The 21471-nt window shown below is 46.8% G+C and overlaps 1 protein-coding gene across 1 annotated transcript in view; it reads right to left on the bottom strand.

Moving 5' to 3' along the window:
* The window catches only part of PPM1F (protein phosphatase, Mg2+/Mn2+ dependent 1F), a 413152-nt gene that overhangs the window by 128203 nt on the left and 263478 nt on the right, over positions 1-21471 (bottom strand). The window contains exon 7 of the mRNA XM_069619983.1: positions 4720-4813. Coding sequence (XP_069476084.1) covers positions 4720-4813 — 94 coding nt within the window. The remainder of the gene's footprint in view (positions 1-4719; positions 4814-21471) is intronic.

Here is a 21471-nt window from a genome sequence, read left to right as displayed (position 1 = left end):
TGAACTCCCCATAACAGAGCCGGTGGCCTGTCTGTCGGGGCGGAGGACGGGATTTTGGGACCCTGAAGTCTCAGCTGAAAGGTCGATGACTTCCAATTCGGAGCCATGGCTGCCGATGGATTCCTAGTCCGAAGCGACAGCGCCAATGGGGCAATGGCTTTCGGCCAGCATAGTGTAGACCGCCCACCATTTAGTTCACCGGTCTTTCAACGTTTTTGGTCAAAAGAGCTTACAGGACTAGCATGAGCGCTTGTCTTGAGGAAGACACTGATTGCAACGGTGATGGATGTCCTTCCAAGGAAACCTGCAGTTACATGACAGGCAAAATTTAAAGGGCGCCCTCTCCACAGCAGAAGGCAAAAGGAAATACATCATTAGAGAAGAATAACCCCCAAAGCCCCACTTCTCCCTACTCTAAGGGCCTGGCCAGAGGGCCGAGGTCACGCTGTCGACAGTCGCCGAGCAGTTGTGGAGGTCTTCGGCGGCAGGAAGCCCTGAGGCAGTTGTCGAGAAAGATTAGGCGGGAGACTAGATGACCTTAGGTTGTGGGGACAAAGTTAGCAATATTAACTCTTGCGAGCTCCGCCTAGGCAACCAATTAGGTTGGGGAAAAAAAATGTATTCGAGGGACCTCGACACTGAGGGATTTTGGGTACACAAAAGTTCACATTAGGGATAGTGTTACTGTCACGCCCATATCTACGTCCCCTTTCGATCTTCAAAAGAAAGATGCAATACCCCGCCATTTCCACTAGATGTCGGACTATAGGCACAGCATGTGATTCTAAGCAGATTCACAAGCATCAGACACCTGTTTACATGACATTCGTAGATTACACAGCTGCATTCAACACAGTCGTTGTCACCTCCTGTGCAGCTTTGGAGTATCTCTGAAAGCCGGCTTGTTTTAATTGAACTATATACAGGGACTTCAGTACAAGTTCAACTTGGTAACAATGGCACACAGTCTATCCTGATATTTACAAACAAGGGCCTTAATTAAACGAGGATGTGTAATGGCACCTTTTCTTTTTAATATCTTTACGCCTGACTTACATGAAGCATTATTGATGGCAAATTTCCCTCCCAAATAAGGAGATTAACGTATCTCCTGGCTAGGGTATGGCGACAATATTGTTCCGTTAGATGAGACAGCCATTTCTTGCATCATTCTTTCCATCAAGAATCGCTGCAAAACCAAAATCATGATAATTGGTAAGAACTCTACAATGCCTAATAAATACATGTGGAAAACAGAAAGGCACAAAATTGAAGTTGTGATTATGGTTAAATATCTTGGGGCACTGCTATGCAGCAAGAATAGGGAAGCCAATATAAAATCAGTAGTTAAAACTAGAGCACCAAGCAAATTCTTGGTGGTCACAAAAATGTATCAGTACGGCAGGGAGGTTATCCATTCCCGGCCTTAATAAAATTATATAATATCTGTATTGTTCCTAGTATGCTATACAGTATGGAAACTGTTTTCTCTGACATTTAATTGTATACATGCTTTGGAGGGCAATCTTTGGAAAGCTGCCTTGGATTTGCCCACCTGCTGCCCCATACGAGCTATTAGAATGGAGTTGGGGGTGTCGTCTATTAGATCCAGGATTGAAGTCAAGCACAGCATCCTGTATTTTCAAATTATATTTTATAGTAATGCTATTATGATCCTCTTTGGGAAGCTTTTAAAATCTAAAACTGTCCAGTCTAAGGAGTTTGCTTGTGCTCGAAAGAAATTTGATTGTAAAATAGGCTTGGTTTGTGACTGGTCTATTGGCTTTTGCCCCTTATACATTGAACTCAAAAAGAAAGCTTTACTGTGGTATTGTATTAAGAATTTGTCATACTTAGCATCTAAACCCAAGTTAGCTGAATACTTCATGCAAAGCTTTGATATTTTTAAACCCCATAAATATCTAACCACATTTACGAATAGTAGGATGTTGGGGAGAATTCTCAGAATGTGCCAATTCCCTCTACCTTGTAGACCACAAGCAACTTTTATGGATTTTGAAGAATTTATTTTTTTGAACCTGGAGAGTGTGAGACCCTTTTTCCCACTCTCTCACGTATTTTAATGTGATTTCTGAACTCTGTTTCTTTTGGTTGTGGAGTTTGACAAACTCCATAGGCATCATCTTTTACATTGCGTCACACAGCACCTTCAGTGCAGTGTCACAGGGAAGTCTTTCAGATGTCCCTAAAGGTTTAAATACCTTATCTGGGATAAACTACTGTTTCCCAGAGCAGTAAAGTGAAATTGACTTTACTTACATTTGTAACTTTCTAGACCCACCACACACTAGCTTACAATAGGGTGCTGAAGGGGTTAATTAGAACCCCTTTGTCTAGCTTCTCATGTAACATGTTTTATGTTACCCTTTCCTCACTGAATGGCTGGTGGCAGTGGTTTCATTTAACTAACGTGGTGCGCCTTTACCGTGGGCTGCGTTCGCAGCTGCAGTAAAGCACCCAACGGTGCCATTTTTGTCAAAATGGCCAGTCTTCTTTTTATCGCCATTTCTTTGTGGAAAGGTCCTTCTTGCGAGTTACTCTGCGCGCCAAACCAGGTTTGGTCCCTTTGTTAGTTTTGCCTTTGGCAGGATTCACAAGTGAAGCCCGCCTCTGGCTCCAAGGTGTCTGGGGTAGGCAGGAAGTGAAGGAGCTGCCCGAAACTCCCTGTGCTTAGTCTCCTAGGAGACCCAAATGCACTCTGTGATGATTGGCTGGCTGACTGTCCGGCAAGGACAGCCACCCTGCTGGGTGAGCAACAGCTAGGCTGGAATGAAAGGGAGAGAACTGTATAAAAGGCGAGTATTTTGTCTTGAAAGGCAGAGTCGACCACTGGATGAAGGAACTGAAGAAGAAGCCTGCTGCAACTCCTGGACCATTGGTTTGCCCGGTGAAGCCCTGCTGTAGTGCCGAACGCCAAGTTCGCATCGACAGAGAAGCCCCTGCAAGGACGACTTCTCCACTTGAGTTGGTGGGACCAATCAACTCCAAAGTAAGCCTCAAGGACATCCTTCACGGAGCTGGTTGAATTTCCACAGAGTTGCTGCTGGAAACCGTAGAGCCAAGGAGAGGAACACCAGTTTGTGTGCATTGCTTTTAAGTTGGCCAAGAGCTCCAGGAAGATTCACCGGACTCCCAGGAAGCAGGACTGACAGAGCCTGTGCCCCCTCAACAGAGTGTGGGACCCCCTGAAGCAAGGAAAGTCCATCTCGACAGCCAGGAACCGCAGTGCTGCTATTTGCGGAAGACGCAAGGAGCTGAAACACTGAACAGCCACTGAACGTGAAGTTTGCCATTTGCAGGTTTTGACCGTGCCAGTGCATTGTAGGAGTCCCCCGGCATCCTCCCTCTTGTCCCCATGACTGAGGCCCAGGACCAGTGAGATCTGCAGAGCTGCACAGGAACAGGAGTCATCTGCTGCATCTTTTCTTCATTTTAAAGGTACTGTACAAAGTCTAAGAGAACTTACCTTGTGCTGTAGAGTTGCTTGCATCTTCTACTACTCACATGTCTAACAGCTTGTGGCTCTACATTGATTCATCTTTTTCTTCAAAGACTTCTGAAACATTGTGCAAAGACGTTTCTACTTACCTTCAAAGAAGTGCTTCAGCCCATATAGACTCTGGCCTATTGACTCCTCTATTTCATGTAACAAACATTAATGTTTTCATTATGTTCCATTGAAATATTACAGGATTTTCTCAGAAAATTAAGAAATGGAACAATAAAGTCAATAAATAAATGTCAGGATGCGCCTTTCACTTGGACATTTTCCTGGCATCGAAATTCTGCAGAACCCCCTTAGGCTGTGCAGCCCACCACAGAAATGACATCTGGCCCTCTAGCAAAGCGCTATGTGCACCCCTGGTCAAGAGTGTAAGGGAGGGAAATAGGTTTGGACACAGGACGGTGCACTTTATTGGACATCCCGACAGTCTTTAGTTTTTTTGTTGAGGTAAGGCAACCTCTTATAGAAATAGGGCATACTGGGATTTCCTTCTCTAAATAAAAGTATTTGCCAACAAACATGCCACCACTGTGTCAGACTCCTACTTCTGCAAACCCGTAGTTTGGTGGTGAGGTAACAGAATTACTGCTGCATTACCATTGATTTTTACAACATGTAATGAGGCCCTTAGTGAGGAACGCCAGATTAGATTTTGGCCATTTTGCATATTTTTGGTTGGCCACAAGAAATACATACAATGTATATGTTGCATCGGACATTGTAAGCTTGAAACCTAAACTGACATTGATGGAATTTTGTAGACCTCAGACAACAGAAAGCGGAAAAGGCAGGATGGTGTGAGAGGAGCATGGTTACAATGGGGAGGCAGAGCGGTGCAATCGCTTAATTGCATAGTAAACGTTCCAGGTGAAATGTTTATGCAATAGCAGGTTATTTGTGGGATTAAAAGACCAAACTTTTGGTTTATTAATCAGATCTGTCTGAGAGAATGCCTAAAAATGTTAAATTGCAGCATGCCCTTTAGCAAGAAGCAGCACACAAATATGTATAATTTTGAATTTGTATGTCCATTATAGTTTACTTGAGGTCAGATGAGACTCTGCCAAACATTTGAATCTACAGAAGAATCCATGTGAGAACTATTAGGGGATAATTACTTTTGTAACAAAGCACATGCTGATAGCATCCAGTTCACTACTTTTGCTAGTTGACATCGTGGTGGCTCTACTTACCAATAGCTCTTGACACGGCCAGTGTCCCATTCACTCTCCAGCATCCCATGTATGCTACAAAGCCACCAAGGGCCTCTATGCGCTCCCTCTCATCCTGGAAGACAACAGACAATATTTAGATAGAAAACAGAGATATGCAGCAAATCATAACAGCCCTTATGTTGAATTTGCGAGGCAAAATAACCACCAATCTCTCAATCGCTCAAAAGAGGCCCACTCTCGAGTTGACAAAAGTACCAGGATGATCTTGGGAAGAAACAGTAGTGTGGATGTTTGGTGCCATAACCTTATCTTATCCCCACCAGAAGGCTGTCTGTATTTTTGCTGTACCTCATGACCGTTTCTATCGACAACTTTTTGCAGACGACATGCTAGTCAGCATATTCTAGGAATGAAGAATGTTGAGAAAGATTTTCTTTTTGCAACTTTCCCTCCATCGTTTATAATGACACTCATTTATTTTCGCTCCGTTTTTAATCCTGTCCTGACTTTTTGAAGGGAAGTATAGTCTTCAACTTCACTTCCCTTTTACTCATTTGTTATGCGGAAACTGATCAGTTCTTCAGACTATCAGTACTGGGAAACTTTGTATCCCTTTTGAATTCTTGTATTTTTAACATTGCCACAGTATCCTAGAATGCAGTGCAAGAGGGATACTTTTGTATCACCCTAGCTTTTTACACACAGGCTGGTGCCCTAAAATTATTTTTGCGTGTGTCTGTTTGTCGGTCTGTCTCCCAGGGGATGGGACTGCATAGTCCCAGTCCACTTCCTTGGTGCCAGACAGTCTGCTTCTGGGGCAGATGAGAAGCCAGTAATTGCCCCTGATCTGATCGGACAACTACTGGCTGTTTGAATGGTGCAGATCTTTGCCATTGGTGGGCTTGGACTTGCTTCCAACTCAATTCTGGGATAAACCAATGACCTTATGCAACTATGCAGCTATTCTTCAGATCTAGTTGGAGATAAGAATCCCTCGAAGAAAGCAGCCTGCTGAAGATCCGAAGACGGCTCCTGAAGTGCCCCAGCATCCCGTTCTGTATCTGGCACGGTGAAGCCCTGCTCATCTGCCCGATCTCAGAAGAGATTGAGCGGCGCTTCAGCCCTTGGACTAGTGGGACCACCGCAACCCTCCACCTGCACATGGTCACGTGCGGGGTCAAGTAATCTGTTCTGCCCCTCTTATTCTAGCTCCCTAGGGTGTCTACCTTGGGCGTCCTGGCCCAAGGGCAACCCACTTAAGGGCAGTATCCTTCCCTATTTGCAACAAGATGCACATTAGGTTTGTCTCATCTATTTCTTGGATCACTGACTTCTGCTATCATGCTTCTCGTTTCCCTTGTCCTCACTTTAGTTCTACTCTTGTTTCCAAGAAAATGTCAGTCTGCATCACTAATCACTCTAAAAAATGTTCACCTGTCTCTCGTTTCTGTGACATATCCTCACATTTCTGACTTCACACCTTCCTGCTTCAACTTCGGCCTATGCGATGCCCATTCTATTGTTTCCAAAATTGATAATCTTGAACTTTCTTTGAAATGTGATTTTTTATTTAATCACAGGGTCTTGGGTTCGCCCCCATGAGACTGCTACTGCGGCCGCTCTAGCCTCTTACTGTTCTTCATTTTTGCCTTCTCCCCAACCCCTTTTCTCTGCGGGCGGCACTGGTCTCTTATTCCATTCCTGTGGGATCTCTGTACCCTTTCCTTTTCATCATTTCTGAGGCTGTGTTGGCGGCCGTTGCGTGCCCTCCATACCCACGACGTGCCGGGGACCTGGGGCTTGAGTGTGGTAGCCCGATGGGGGTCCTGTTCCAGACGGTTGCTGGACAAACACCTACCTGAAATCTCTTAGAAACCACTGTGCCTTTCAGGCGTTTTGGTGCGTAACTGAGTGTTTCTTTTTTGTTCTTGGAGTGTGTTTTCTCCTAATACAGAATGCCAGGGGGAAGGAAAAATGCAAATAAAGGTATACTGAAAAATCCAGCAGTATACCTTATGAAAGACAAATGTACCTCTAACCGCCGCCCCCCTCTAACCCCACTCCCGCCCCACCATCTGCCACCCCACTCTGCGACCCCCCCGCCACCCCCTAAGCCAGGTACCGGAATATACACCCTCAATTATCACTCCTATGTCCACCGTTGCCACCTTCCCAGTTACTAACTGGGTTTGGTTGCTAGAAATCACAGCTGTTAGCCCTAGGGTTACACCCTGGCTCTTAAGGCAGTTTCCAGGAACTACCTTTGGCTCCCCAGGCCAAATGATGCACCAATGTGATTTTAACTCTGTGCATTTGAGGAAATCGATAAATAAACAGTAGGACACATCTTTACAACATTTCAAGCATAGGGGCAGGGTCATAAATAATGGACAAAATGATATGTTTGCAACTTAAGTGTAACTTAGATTGGCAGAACGCTGTATACTAGCTCCTTGTTCCCCAGTGGTAGCTCCCGGTCACTGGTTAATGGTGAATACCCAGTAGCTGCTTTTAGCTCCTGCTTAACCAATCTGAATTTCGATACCTGGGCTTGTAATACGGCTAATTTAATAACAGTTGAGGTTGCCAATTTTGAAAACTTATTAACTAACACGATGGACAGTTATGTGCCGTCCCCTTCCATAACTTCCCTCTCTGAGGTAAAGGAGACTGAGATTAACCTCGAGCCCCAAGTCTCTCTTGCAACATTATTACCGACCAACCCGGAGGATAACCCACAGAAGCAGACCACCCGTGAACAATGATTGTTGGTAAAGGCCAATATAATTAAAGAACTGAACCTGCGAAATAACTTCTCTGACTTCTGTACTTGGATGGACTCCTTGGATAATTACATATGGAATTATCATATGATCAATATGGCAAACTATGTCAAACTGATCCTTTAATCCTCCAAATGACGCATCAGCATCTAGGTCAATCGAATACCTGTGGTCAGGTAGTTCTTCAACCAGGGAAAATGGACCGGACCTCACATATGACCCGTTATTGGCTCTCATTCAATGGCTGGGCTTTCCGTCTTGCCTCCTGAAATAGGTGAGAAATTGGGAGGCATTAATCCTCCACCATTGCCGGATGGAAGGAAGTCCAAGCTAGGCCCAACTGATCCGGGTTGACCTGTGAAAGTATGTACTCTCATCTAACTCTAAAAATGTACAAGTAAGGAAATCATCAATGCCGGTACCTAGGGATTAGATTTTAAGAGACTATCATGGATGACAGGAATTTTATTATTACCAACATTGAAAAACCAGGTGGGGAAGAACCGAGAGATGCACTAAGGAATAAAGTTCTGGCCTTGCTTTGTCAAAGAACTGGACCGGGAGAGGTTAGACTTTTAGATTTGAAAATTCTACATAGTCTTGATATTGACGAGTGGTGCACTCGGGAAAAGAGGGATTGTGTTTTGGTAGGATCTGGTGCTAGCAACCTGCCAAGTTTTCTTAGTAACTGGAAGTATTTGCCTAAGGGTTCATTGAATCTAAGCCTCATAGTGACTTGTTTATATATTTTATGTAGTGTCTTGTTACAGCACTGTGGGCTCCAACACTTTATACATAAAATAAATACATCTTTCCTTCTCTTCCTTTGAATTCCATTTGAAATCCTTCTCTTCCCCTGTTCCTCTTTCTAGCTTGACTATTTACTGGCTCCCCTGGCCACCTTGGATCCTTTCATGACCACCTTTGCACTCTTGTTATTTTCTATTTTCCTAAATGATTCTCCACTAATCACAGATGGGGATTTAACATTCATCTTTGCTAGAGGAGTTTTCCTAAAGCCCCACTTAAAGCAAAGACTTTAGTAAGCTATTCCAGAGGTTTGTAGATCCCCCAACTCCTAGTATCGGTCTGTACTACTCAGAGATCTTGGTAGAGTGGCAGAGCAGTCACACTTATCATAAAAGGATGATGTGAGCTGTAGGTAAGTACACTGAACCCAGTTAGCAGTGCACATCAAAGAAACACAAAAATGTACATTAAAATATAGATATTTACACCATAGCCACTGTTAAATACTAAACACAATAAACCAACACACATAGGTAGACTTTTAGATACTTTCAAAAGGGCACTTAGTTGGTAATTGCTGAATGCTTATAATTGTTATAATTGTTGTTTGAGAGGTCTACCATATTATTGGTAATAACGTGCATCCACAAAGTAAAGCGGTAATTGAATTGTTAGCAAAGACATAAGATAGTGAATTTTCATGAAGAAAATTTCTTCTTGTAGATGATGTTTCTCATCCCATTTTTTGTTGAAGCAAGGCACACTTGGCACTGAGCTTCTGACCCGACAAAGGTCGCATCAACAAAAGGGCTAAAGTTGTAAAGCCTGAGACAAACGACCGAAACATGTGTCGACTTACTGTAAACTATCTGTGGCATTCACAGACTAATCACATTTGTATCACAGGAAAAAGGTGTTAGAACTTTGTGTTGGATAGGTTTTTATGTATAGGTATATGAATATCAATACCAGTTTTTGATTTAGAAAGAGTGGTTGAATGTGTGAATGTGTATGTGCTGTGGGGCAATTGATAGTGAGACTGTAAACTGATTTTTTTAAATTTTGTGATAAAACATGGTTTGTATTCTGAATTTGATGGAAAATAAAATTATTTGTATGAAGAATATTTAGTCATCCTCTATCTATTGGTCCATTTCTTATTGTTTACTGCATCTACACCTGGGAGGACCATAGATTATTTCCAGTCCCCCTTTATATTTTTGATGGTCCAATCGCGACAGCCAGACCTCCATTGGGAGCTGGTTCTATTTAGGCACTCTGGCTGTCATGGAACACCTATGGAGCTTGTGGGAGGGATGGCAGCAATTGGTCCAAGGCTCTCAGGGCAACCTTCACCTCTTTGATAGACACTTCCAGCGCCTCATCAACTGCCTTTCCTCTCCTGGTGTCCCCCCTTCTCTGTCCTGGGCTACCTTGCCTCCACCCTCTCTCCCTGCCCCCTCTCGTGCTCCTTCACCTCCGCAGGGCGTACCTCTGATCCCCGGAAGTCCTTCAAGGGTGGCAACCTTCTCCACATTGCCACTCTCAACTCTTGCTCTGCCGTCAAACATTCCTCTGATATCTGTCACCTTCTTGAGGAACTGGACATTGATGTCCTTGGTCTCACTGAGAGACTTGGTTTACGGCCAGCTCTGTCACCAGCTTTGACACACTCCTACCTGACGGTTACAAGATCGTCTCTGTGCCCAGGCCTAACCGTGCTGGGGGTGGTGTTGCCCTCATCTTCCCTGAGTGGATTCCTGCCACTGTCACTCCTACGCAGACCTACTCCTCTTTTGAATGCCTTGTCTGCCGACTCTCTCTCTCTCTCCTAGCCATTCCCTTACCGTGGCTACTATCTATCGGCCACCCGGTCAAATTTCCTGCTTCCTCTCCGAGTGGGCGGACCTCTCCTCCTCACTCCTGTCCTCAACCACTCTAACTCCTCTTTCTTGGTGACTTCAACATCCACCTGGATGCCTCCTGTCCCCCCTCTGGACTCTTTCGCGACCTCTGTGATTCTCTCTCACTCTCTATTCTCCCGTCTGGGCCGACTCATTCTGCAGGGCACACTATTGATGCTCTGATCTCCTCCGACCTTCCCCTCTCTGTCCCTCTCTCCACTCCTCTCTCCTGGAGTGATCACTTTCTCCTATCCTCCCACCTCACCTTCCCTACCCCGCAGGCAAAGCCACCTTCATCACTGCCACCCTCCTTCTCGGTCATCCGATCCATGAAGCGTGTGTCAGTTGAGGCTTTCGCCACCACCTTCTCGCCCCCCCGTACCCCATCGGCTGACTCCCACCCTGACACAGCCCTCTCCACTCTCCACTCTGATATATCTGATCCTCTTGATATCCTTGCCACTGTCATGAGAATCTGCCTGAACCCCAAAGCCAAATGTAACTCCTGGTATGACTCTGATCTCGTCACCCTAAAACGCAAGTGCAGGGTGGCAGAGAGGAAATGGCGTGCTTCATGTTCTTCCTCTGACAAACTAGCCTGCCACCTGCTCCAAAGGCAATATCGGCTCTCCGTTCTCACCAAGAAGAGAGCCCTTATCCAAGCCCGCATCTCCGCGGCATCTAACCATTCGTCTGAACTCTTTAAAATCTACAAGGAGCTGGCCAGCCCTGCTGCAGTCTCTACCTCTTCTGTCCCCTCCCAGGCCCTCTGCACGGCACTGGCCTCTCACTTCAGGACATCCTATCCTCACTCTCCTCCTATCACCCCCTTCCCCCCTCTATTCCCTGCTCTTCCTCTGGCCCTTCTGCAGCCGTCCCTCCTCCCTCCTTCTCTGCCTTTCCCATTTTTTCTGCTGACGAGGTTTCCAGACAAGTCCGATCTATGAAAGTCTCATCAAAACAGGTTCATCCCTGTTCCTCCAAAACTATCAAGGACCACATAGACTCCCTGGCTCCTGCCCTGGCTGACTTCTGTAATCACTCCTTCGCCTCTGGAGTCTTCCCATCCCCCTTAAGCACTCCCTTGTGCACCCTCTTCTTAAGAAACCCTCTGTAACGCTCACCTGATTCCCACGGAGGCGCAGGTCTGGCTTCGGGACTCTGAAGATGGACAGGAAGGGCCCTCTACTCTGGCTTCTCTGGCTCGCAGGAATATTCCCCTGTGTGTGAAAAGGGTGTATTACCTACTGACTGAGTTATGCTCAAGCCTCCCACTCTCTTCCAACCCTCCACGATACCCTTCCACGATTCCCCGTGAAGTCTCACCTTAGGGTCTGAAAGGACGAGCTCTCCATCCTGCTTCTGACGCAGGGGGCATTGAACCCAGTTACCTCACTGGATTGAGGTTGGATGGGAGTTCAGGTAAGCTTGATTATACTGGTAAGGCACTGTAAAAGTTCTGTTGCAAGTTCAAAAGTTCAAGCTTTAAATAATAATGTTCATTGTCTTTTTTCAGGTGATGAATGAAGATTCCTTTGGAAACTCCTTGCAATAAAGCGCTGATGTTGATATCTTTTCCCCATAGGGGCCGGGGTTCGGAATGCCGGAGATATGGCACCGATCCGAAGTGAAACGTGCAGTTCCAGTAAAGATCTGGTAAGTCATAGATGAGCGCTCAGGTAATGTTTTTGCATTCGCTCATCTAATGTCTTTGTCTTTTTTCCCCATAGGGGCTGGGGTCCTGCTTGGAAGCAGCAAGACCCGAAATGAAATGGGAATGACCCAACAGGTAAGTCTTAGAAGGAAACTGAGCTTTTCCTATTCCCTTCCTTCTTTCACCTCTTATTCTTGTCTTTTTCTCTAGGCTCTGGGAAGTGGCTGTGTATCCGGATGATCGCTGCTGAAGATGGAGGAACCCAGGAAAGGTGAGTGAAATGCAGCGCTGCAGCGATCGTAACAAAATTCTTTTAAAAATGATGTCTTCCCTTTCAGGATCGTCGGTGATGTCTCTGTGGTGCAGATTAGCTGGTAGGTCTCTTGTCTCCCTTTGCAGGTGACCCAGGATGCTGACAGGCGTGGCTGAAGTCCAGATGCAGGAGCTGACACGGTGAGCGTCCAGCTGCGAGGAGCAGAACAACGCGAAGCGTGAGTTGCTGATCGGGTGTGGTTTAAATAGCTTTGGAAGAAGTCCCAAGTATGTATCCTTCCTCCGATCAGGTATGTATCCTTCCCCGACCACACCCGGGTGGAAAGTAGTCCCACAGGTAAAGTAGTTCCATTCAGGCCTCAAGAGGGCCTGGATGTGGCAGCATGGTCTGCATCAGGTAAGTGCACATTAAAACATTTGAACATATGTCTAGCTTTATGAGCCTGGCGCCTAAGGCGCCAGGACAGAGGTCCAACATGAGCCTGGCGCCTAAGGCGCCAGGATTGCGTCCAAAGGGCCCCAGCTTGGGCCCGCTGGCACTCCCCTGGGGGAAATGATGCCTGCCTCTGGGGTCGCTGGGTCGGACCTGGCTCTTTCCTTGGAGGTAGGCATCATGACACCCTCTTCCGACTCCTCCTGCCTGGCTAACTATCGCCCAATCTCCATCACTCCCTTCCTGGGCAAGCTCCTGGAGAAACTGGCCATCTCCCAGCTTAATCTTCATGCTGAATCTGTTGGTAGTCTTCATGACCATCAGTCTGGCTTCAAAGCTGCCAGAAGCATGGAAACTGCTCTCCTGAACATCCGCGAGGACCTGCTCTCGAACCTTGACTCTAAACTCCATGTGTTCTCATTTTGCTTGATCTCTCTTCTGCATTTGATACTGTCAACCATGCCATCCTGCTCAACCGTCTCCGTGACAACCTGGGTATCACTGGTCAGGCCCTGGCGTGGCTGACCTCTCCTCTCCAATCGACCCTCCAAGGTCCAACTGGGGTCCTTCCTCTCCGACATCTTTTTCTCTACCTGTGGTGTCCTCCAGGGATCTAACCTCTCTCCCTGGCTGTTCAACCAGTATCTGGCACTCCTTGCCCACCTCATCGCTGCGCTCTGCACCAACTTTCAGTGCTATGCGGAGGATACCCAGCTCATTTTCAGGCTACCCTCATCCTCCTCTTCTCCTTCCCTCATCTCTGTCTTTCTGCTATTCAGGAATGGTGTGCCGCCAATGACCTGTGCCTTAATGCCAGTAAGACTGAGATTCTACCCATAGGCAAAGACCCATTCCCTCCTTCCCTGCGGCTCTCTGGCCGGCCTCTCTTGGCCCTCTTCCTGCTCCTACCTGCAAGGCTAAAAACCTCGGGGTCATCTTCGATTCCACACTCTCCTTCTCTCCTCACATTTCTGACGTTTCTAAGAAGTCACACTACCAGTTGCACCTCCTCAGAGGTATCCTTCCTTTCCACTCCTTCCCCCAGAAGCTCAATGTCTCCAGAGCCCTGGTTCTCTCTATGCTGGACTACTGTAACAGTCTCTATCTAAATCTGCATGCCTCTACTCTCCGCCCTCTGAAACTCATCCAGAATAGGACTGCGAGACTTGTCCTTGGCCTCAAGCCCAGGGACTGTATATCTCCAGGACTGGACTCACTACACTGGCTCCCAGTGGCTGCGAGGAGTAAGTTCAAAACCCTCTGCATTGTCCACAAGGCCTGCTGGGGGCTGGGGCCAAAATACCTTCAACTCTCTCTTCCCAAATATCTTCCTTCCCGAGCTCTTCGCTCATCCGCCTCCAACTCCCTCATGGTCAGCCGCTTCTCCAAGCAATGATTTGGGGGGAGATCTCTCTCCGCAGCAGGGGCCTCCCTCTGGAACAGCCTTCCTGCCTCCCTGAAACTTGTGGAGAACCATCTCCGGTTCCAAAGGCACCTCAAAACCTTCCTCTTTGCTTCTGCTTTCTCTCCCCCTCTCACCTGCTAATCACTGAAACTGCACTGAATCTGCAACTGGGCCACTCACCAAACTCGGTCCGTGGCCCAGCCTCTCTCCCCTGCACTGCCTGCCTGGCAACCCCTGCACTACGGGACTGTCTCTGTATCCCTACAGCCCCCCCCTTCCCAGAACTTGTCTGCACTTATCTTGCACTTGCCACCAGCTGGCCCTCATTATTTATCTTGTATTTACTAACCCCGTACTGCACTTTCCCCTCTCCCTTTCGCCCTTGCACTTTTCCCTTCCCCTCTACCCATGCACTTGCGCGATCTGAATGACACTTGACCTAGTAGGATCGTTGTCTGTCTCCCCTTGTTCCCCCCCACCCCGCCTCGTTGCGCCTTGAAACAGTTGTGTATAGGCGCGTTACTAATGTCATATCATATCAAGAAGGACTGAGCTCCTCCTTTACCTGGACATTACTGTCATGATGCCTACCCCCGGAGCATCAGGCCAGGCCCAGCACCCCCGGAAGCAGGCATCATGCCCTCGGGTAAAAGCCCAGCGGCCCCTTATAGGGACTCTTTGGACTCAGTCCTGGCGCCTTTGGCGCCAGGCTCATGTTGGACATCAGTCCTGGTGCCATAGGCACCAGGCTCATAAAGGGAGGTGTTTTGTGCACTTACCTGATGCAGACCATGCTGCACGCTTCAGGCCTTCCTGAGACCTGAAAGGGACTATTTTTTCATAGGGACTATTTTTTCACTCGGGCGTGGCCAGAGAAGGATACATACCTAGTTGGGGAAGGATACATACCTGGGACTTCTTTGGAGGCTATTTAAGCCACGCCCAGACAGCAGCTCATGCTTCGCGTTGTTCTGCTTCCTGCAGCTTAACGCTCACCGTGTCTGCTCCTGCTCCTGGACTACAGCCACGCCCGTCTTGAACCTGGAAGACCTGCAAGGAAGGAAGAGAAGAGAAAGGTGAAAACCAAGGATTATTTCAAGCTTCTTACCTGCATCCGGAATCTTCTCGCCAGCATCCCTGAAGGAAGACTTCAATTTAAAAGCATCGCGTTGCTCGCTGCAGCGCCACGCTTCACTCACCTGTCCTGTCCTCGAGACATCTCCCGGCTCCATCGCGGCTGTCAGCATCGGACACCACATCTCTGCATCTAGGGGAGAGAGGAAGAAACAAAAGGTGAGCAGAAGGACACACAGAAGGAAAGCCTGATTAACAGCCATAATACTTACCGGCTTTTCTTCCACATTTCGGGTCGGCGCCGCCCCGTTGGCAGGTACCGTACCCCGGCCCCTATGGGGAAAGGACTAGAGACATTTCAGAGGAATGATAAGGACATCTAGAGGGATCGCCCTCATTACTACTCACCTCGGCAGGTTAACCCCTCAACACATCGCCTTCATTCTGCACCTGAAATAAAGGACAGATCACAGGTGAGAAAGACAGCACAAAGGGGGCCTCACTTGAACTTTGAACTTTCATACTTACGGCGCATCGCTCAGGAAAGTCAAGTGGATTTTGCCAGCGCCATTCTGAAAACCAGTGAAGTAACTGGACGAACGCACGTCCCTGCACCAGAAGCAGGATGGAGAGTTCAACCTTCCAAACCATAAGGTGAGCTTAAACCGGGTTTGGAGGAATACAGAGGAACGGAGGGGGGAAGGGGGAGCTAGCACACCATTCTGCAGACGGTTAATCCCCTTTCTCATCTGCAGAAGGATATTCCTACGGGCCAAGGAAGCACGATTTGGAGGTCCTGTCCAATCGGTGTTCCGGGTCCTGCGCATCACGCTAGAAGAGGCCGCAGTAATCCAGACTAGATCAGCGCCCCCATGGAAACCAGGTGGGTGTTACAATTACGTTCTAGCCTCGCTGGAACAGAGGCTATAATTAGCTGTCGGGTGTGGCAACCGGTGCGTTGCAACTGATTTCTTTCCCGACGCTAGTTGACAGTGCTCCTGCCTCGTGCTACTCCTCGTTATTCCACCCATTTGCCTTTACACTGTTTGTTTGCCTTTTTATTGTGCATTTTGCCATAGCACTCCCTGCGGGGCATTTTTCTTCTTTATCTTTGACCTTTCCCTGCTCGCGCTTTCTTGCTACCTTCCCACCGTGTGTGTCTGTTATTTTTGCTGGAGTCAGCAGACACCTGCGTTCACTCTAGGGCCATTACTCAGCGAGCGTGAACTTGCTATCTGCAGTTCTTTTCTAACACATGCTTTTACAAGCAGCTGCCACTTTCAACTCGTGTCCCCTGAGTTGTGTGCTTCCTCTGACCTGTGTCACCTCCCCTTCTGTTTATTTACTCAACCTTGCTCACAGAGTTCTTGGAATCTTTTCCAAAGCATAGACATTGCAACCAAGTGCATTCTGGTACATGTAGTACTCTCAATAAGTGGGATTCCAAGAAGGATTGCGAATTACCCACTCACTGAACAGTATTCCAAGAAGGACTGTGAATACTTATTTGAACAGACCAACTCACCTGAAACTACCCAGGGTTTTTTTGCTGCGGCTTTTCCCTGGTTTGGGGTGGGCTCCCCGGAGTCCCCGCTGCCGGGCATATTGCCTTACTGGCAAAGTGGCCTCCGGAGGAGCTCGACCCTACCTCTTCAAACAAAAGGGCAAGACGGTGAAGAACAACAACCCAAGAGCCTGGAGAGAGAAACCTGTGGAGACTTCTTCAGACGAGCCTTCGGAAGCCAACTCAGAAACCTCAGGTGAGGAGTGGAAGAGGGTTACGGGTACAGTTGTAGACACTAAACAGCCTGAACCTGAAACTGGCAAAGGACAGGGGGGTGCAAAACTCTTCCCCCACTTCCTGCCTGCCCAGACACTCTGGAGCCTAGGCTGGGACACCCAAGGGTTCCCACCAAAGGCAAAACACACACACACAGACCTCCCCATGACAGAATGGTAGGCGAAGGGTTAACTAACGGTAGAAATGGCGAAAAGAGAAAGAAGCCCCCAAGTTAGTACATGGGTGCTCCTGTTGTGCACTACTGGGGCTATGGACATAGGCTGTGGTAGAATAATCACACAATAGTTGGTATAACACGTCCACTGCCACTAGCCATAACTAGGAGGTTGTCTATGTGACTGAAAAGTCACAGCAGCAGAGAGAAGGGGGATACTAATTATTTCCATGGCACTCCACATAAGGTGGGGCGTGCCAATCTCTCAGAACATAAAGGTTTAGGAGTGATACTAAGTACCTCTCATCCCTTAAAGGAATATTGCGCGCAAAAATATTATTGTCCCGAGCGTTCGGGCATGTGTTTTTAAGCATACGTCATAGATCGTACAAACATTTCCTATGCACCTTTCCGTAGTTTTCCTCACTTTTACACATGCGAAATCACGCAGCAGGGCATGGCCACCTTGTGCTAATCTTATCCGTTGCTGCATCGCCCTGAGGTGAACTGCCCTGGCGGCACTAAATCATATCCCTCCCGCCCCTGAAGCTGACATCACTAAACGTGTACGGCCCATTTCACAACGCCAATGCACGTCTCGGGTCAACATTCTCTGCACTTCAGCTAATGGCGTGTCTCCATGGAAATGGCAGGATGCCCCTTTCCTCAATAAGTATAAACAGACCGCTTCTCAACAGACATCAGATTTGCTTTTCCAATCGTTTCACTGTCATTTTTTGTGCATCCTGTGGCTCGTTTCTGATCCGTCCAGCTATCTTCGTTGCTCGTAGCCCTTGCAAACAGATACTAGTATTATCAATACTATCCATTTTAATTTTGTCGCATAATGGCAACAATACAGCCCTACCAGTACGAGCCGGAGTATTCCGGGGCAGAATTATTCGAAAGAGAAAGATGCAGAAACGATGGGGCTTCGGATGACAGACGAATCACCAGATCAAGAGCCTGAGCCTAGTTGCATGGACGATGTCTTCACCTGGTATACTTGCAATCGGTGCTAGGTAATGCCAACCGAGGAGGAGAACTGCTGCTGCCAAGAAAACTCTGGATGCTTGTACTACATATCGGAAGACGAGACACGGCCGCAATGCGTTACCGAGCTGCATGACTTCAGGGCAGCCTGCCTCACACGGTCTGTGTTGGGGATCATGATAGTGTTTATGCACAAACTTCGCGTAACAGTTCGCCCTCGCAATCCAAGTAATGAGTAAGTGTACTCTAGACGTGATACACTTAGGCCACTAACATTTCATGTTTGTCTCCTATATTGTCGTAACTTTGATCTATCACTGCCAAATTAATGTAGTCTTGCAATTCTATATATCACTCGCGATTTGGGGAAATCATAGTGGTTATCTTATGTTTCTTTCACGTACAACCAAGAAACAATATTTCTCTGTGTCCCAAATATATTGGAATGCATAGTTGTTCAATTTTGTAATGTGTCTACACTTTAAAGCCCAAGTTGATTGATCCGTGAAGTAACATTTGTACTGGCAACAATGCCATAGGATACAAGATTGCATTTTCAACTAAGGTTTGGTACACTTATCTTGTTCATTTAAATACAGTTTGCATCTTTCTCTTCCACAGGTGGTACAGGCTGGTGGCTATCGTGCGTTTATATGGCGGCTTCATGGGAGGCTTGGACACTGCGTTCGACGAGTAATACCCGCCTGTGTCGTTGGTGCCATTAGAGACACATTCCCCAGTGACAGCGGTCAGTACAGGGGATTTTCCCACACTGTGCTGCAACCCGAAGTATATAATGTGTAGTACATGTGTGCCATCAACATCTGCAACAACATAAAATACAACTGAACATTTATGAATGGTTGCTTCCATTTTTCATTGAATCAAGGACACGCTCACTTGTCCCGGCAGGGGACGAGGTGCCTAACACCATGTACACTGCAAAATTATCTTTTTTCACATGGCCTCTCCAGACCCAGTGTCTCCAGGCAGATTCCCTTGAAGCAGACCGCACCCCTGCAATCCACATAAGTGTGTCTCCAATCAGCAGTGTTCTGGCCCTTTCCTGCATGCCTCTTGGCCTTCCCGTACCCCCCCCCTACGCCATCAATGGCAGTTCACAGCTGTGGATGTTCGCTGCCAAGGGGGCTGGCAGGGATGGGAACGGCCAAGGTGTCAAACACCATGTACACTTCAAAGGTATCTTATGTGCAGGAGCCATTGCATCCCGTTCTTTCGATGGGATGTTCCGACGATGTATTCCACATCTATGATGGGTAATCACCACAGCTGTGCTGCTTTGGAAAATGTTCGGCATCTGCTGCCTGCGTCGATGACATTGATACGCTGTCCTCGAGGGCCTCCGTCGAGCCGACGTCACTGGATGTTATAAGTAGGACGCACACCGCCTGTAACCTCAGTTGTAGTGTTTTCCCCAGAACGTGTGGCACCAATCTTTTGCCAGAATGACTACAGAAAGCCTTGCGGAAACATAAGCTGCAATCGAATAAGAAATTCTGTAGAGGGGCAGGCTGGGAGGGTTCGATGTGGAATACGTTGTGGGAACATCCCATCGAAAGAACGTTACCAGGTAAGAAAGTAACTTGTTCTTCTAGGGGATTCCTCCGACGTATTCCATATCTATGAAAGACTCCCAAAGCAGTACCAACTTCTGGAGGCGGGAAAACAATTTTGAATTTTAGAATGCCCAATCAAATTGCAGAATAGAGGAGCGCCTTACCAAAGGCTAAGTCTTGCCTATGGATAGAATCCAGCGAGTACTGTTTAACAAAAGTATGGACACAGGGCCATGTGGCTGCTTCACAAATGTTACAAATGGGAACACCCCTCTGCAGAGCAGTGGAGGCAGCCACACCCCTAGTAGAATGGGCCTGCAAGCCTACCGGAGGGTCCTTACCCGCCAGACGGTAGCATTCCGAGATTGTCAAGATAATACATCTGGACAAGGTCTGCTTAGTCACAACTTGACCCAAACGCCTTCCAGCGTATCCTACAAACAGTTGATCGTCCACTCTGACCCGGGACATGCATGAGATGTAAAAAACAGAAATTCCTAGTCACCTTCTTAGGGCACCTAAAGTTAAAGCTAACTATTAGTTCAATGATGTTCCAAAAATTCATTTGTTGCGTCACACGGCTTTTTTATTTCAAAAATTATCCTCCAAAAGTTATTCTTCAATTGTAGTGCCCTCTACACGTGTTTCACCAAAACTTTTTGGCTCATCAGGAGGGATTTGTGACAAAATAATAGATTCAAATACATTGATTAAAAACAAGATGTGCCTAAAAAGAAAATTGAAAAGAATATATATATCTAATGTGCATCTCTAACAATGTAAGAAGCAAATAAGCAGTGTTTATGGCACAATAATGAATTTGGCGCCACATTAAATTACATTATGTGAATAACAGACAGTAATTCCACTTGAAAATTGCCTTGTAATGCGTAAATATTTGCTTCTTACATTGTTAGAGATGCACATTATATGTATATATTCTTTTCTGTTTTCTTTTTAGGCACATCTTGTATTTAATCAATGAATTTGAATCTATTATTTTGTCACAAAGATTTGGTGAAAGACGTGTAGAGGGCACTACAATTGAAGAATAACTTTTGGAGGATCATTTTTGAAATAAAAAAGCCTCATGACACAACATATATGTTTTTTGGAACATCATTGAACTATTAGTTAGCTTTAACTTTAGGTGTGCTAGGAAAGTGACTTGGAATTTCTGTTTTTTTCAAATTGTTTCACACTCGGCAGTCTGAGTGTCACTAGTCACCACCAAGCAGCACCCAAACCACTTTTACCTAAAGAAATATACTGGCAACTAAAGACCAATTCGCTATCAATTGTATTTGAGAATGCAAATGTACAAACACATGCATGAGATGTAGAAGCTTAACGCTCTCCTAGGATGCATCCTATGGAGCCTCTCCTCTTCCTTACTAGGATGCAGGAGGAGGACAGAATGCCGGAAGAATGACCTTCAGGCTTAAATGAAATTCCGACACAACCTTCGGAAGAAAATAAGGACGAACCCTAAGGACAACCCTGTCCTTATGGAACACTGTGAAGGGTGGCTTGGCGGATAGTGCCTGCAACTCACCCACTCTGCGAGCGGAAGTAACCACAACTAAAAATACAGTTTTAAAGATCAACAGTCTCAAAGGACAAGAATGTAAAGGCTCAAACGGAGCTCCCATTAGGAATTTCAGAACCAGGTTCAAATCCCAACCGGGCACCTGTAAAGGTGACGGTGGGAACACATTTGTGAGCCCTTTCAGAAACTGAGAAATCAAAGGAATCTTAAAATAAGAACACTCCTCAGACGAGCGCTTAAATATGGACAGCGCCGCCAGGTAACCATTAATGGTACCCACTTGCAGGCCCTTGTCGGCTAACGAAAGCAAAAAAGACAGAGCCACAGGAATGGCACCTGAAAAAGGATCCACATTCTTAACCCTGCACCAGTTGCAGAACTTTCTCCAACGGCAACGGTACAGGGACCTTCTGGCCGAAA

Source organism: Ambystoma mexicanum, chromosome 10, assembly GCF_040938575.1.
Source record: "Ambystoma mexicanum isolate Mex_15411 chromosome 10, UKY_AmexF1_1, whole genome shotgun sequence".
NCBI lineage: Eukaryota > Metazoa > Chordata > Amphibia > Caudata > Ambystomatidae > Ambystoma > Ambystoma mexicanum.
Note: the sequence above shows the minus strand (reverse complement) of the source record. Positions and strands in the feature narration are given on the sequence as shown.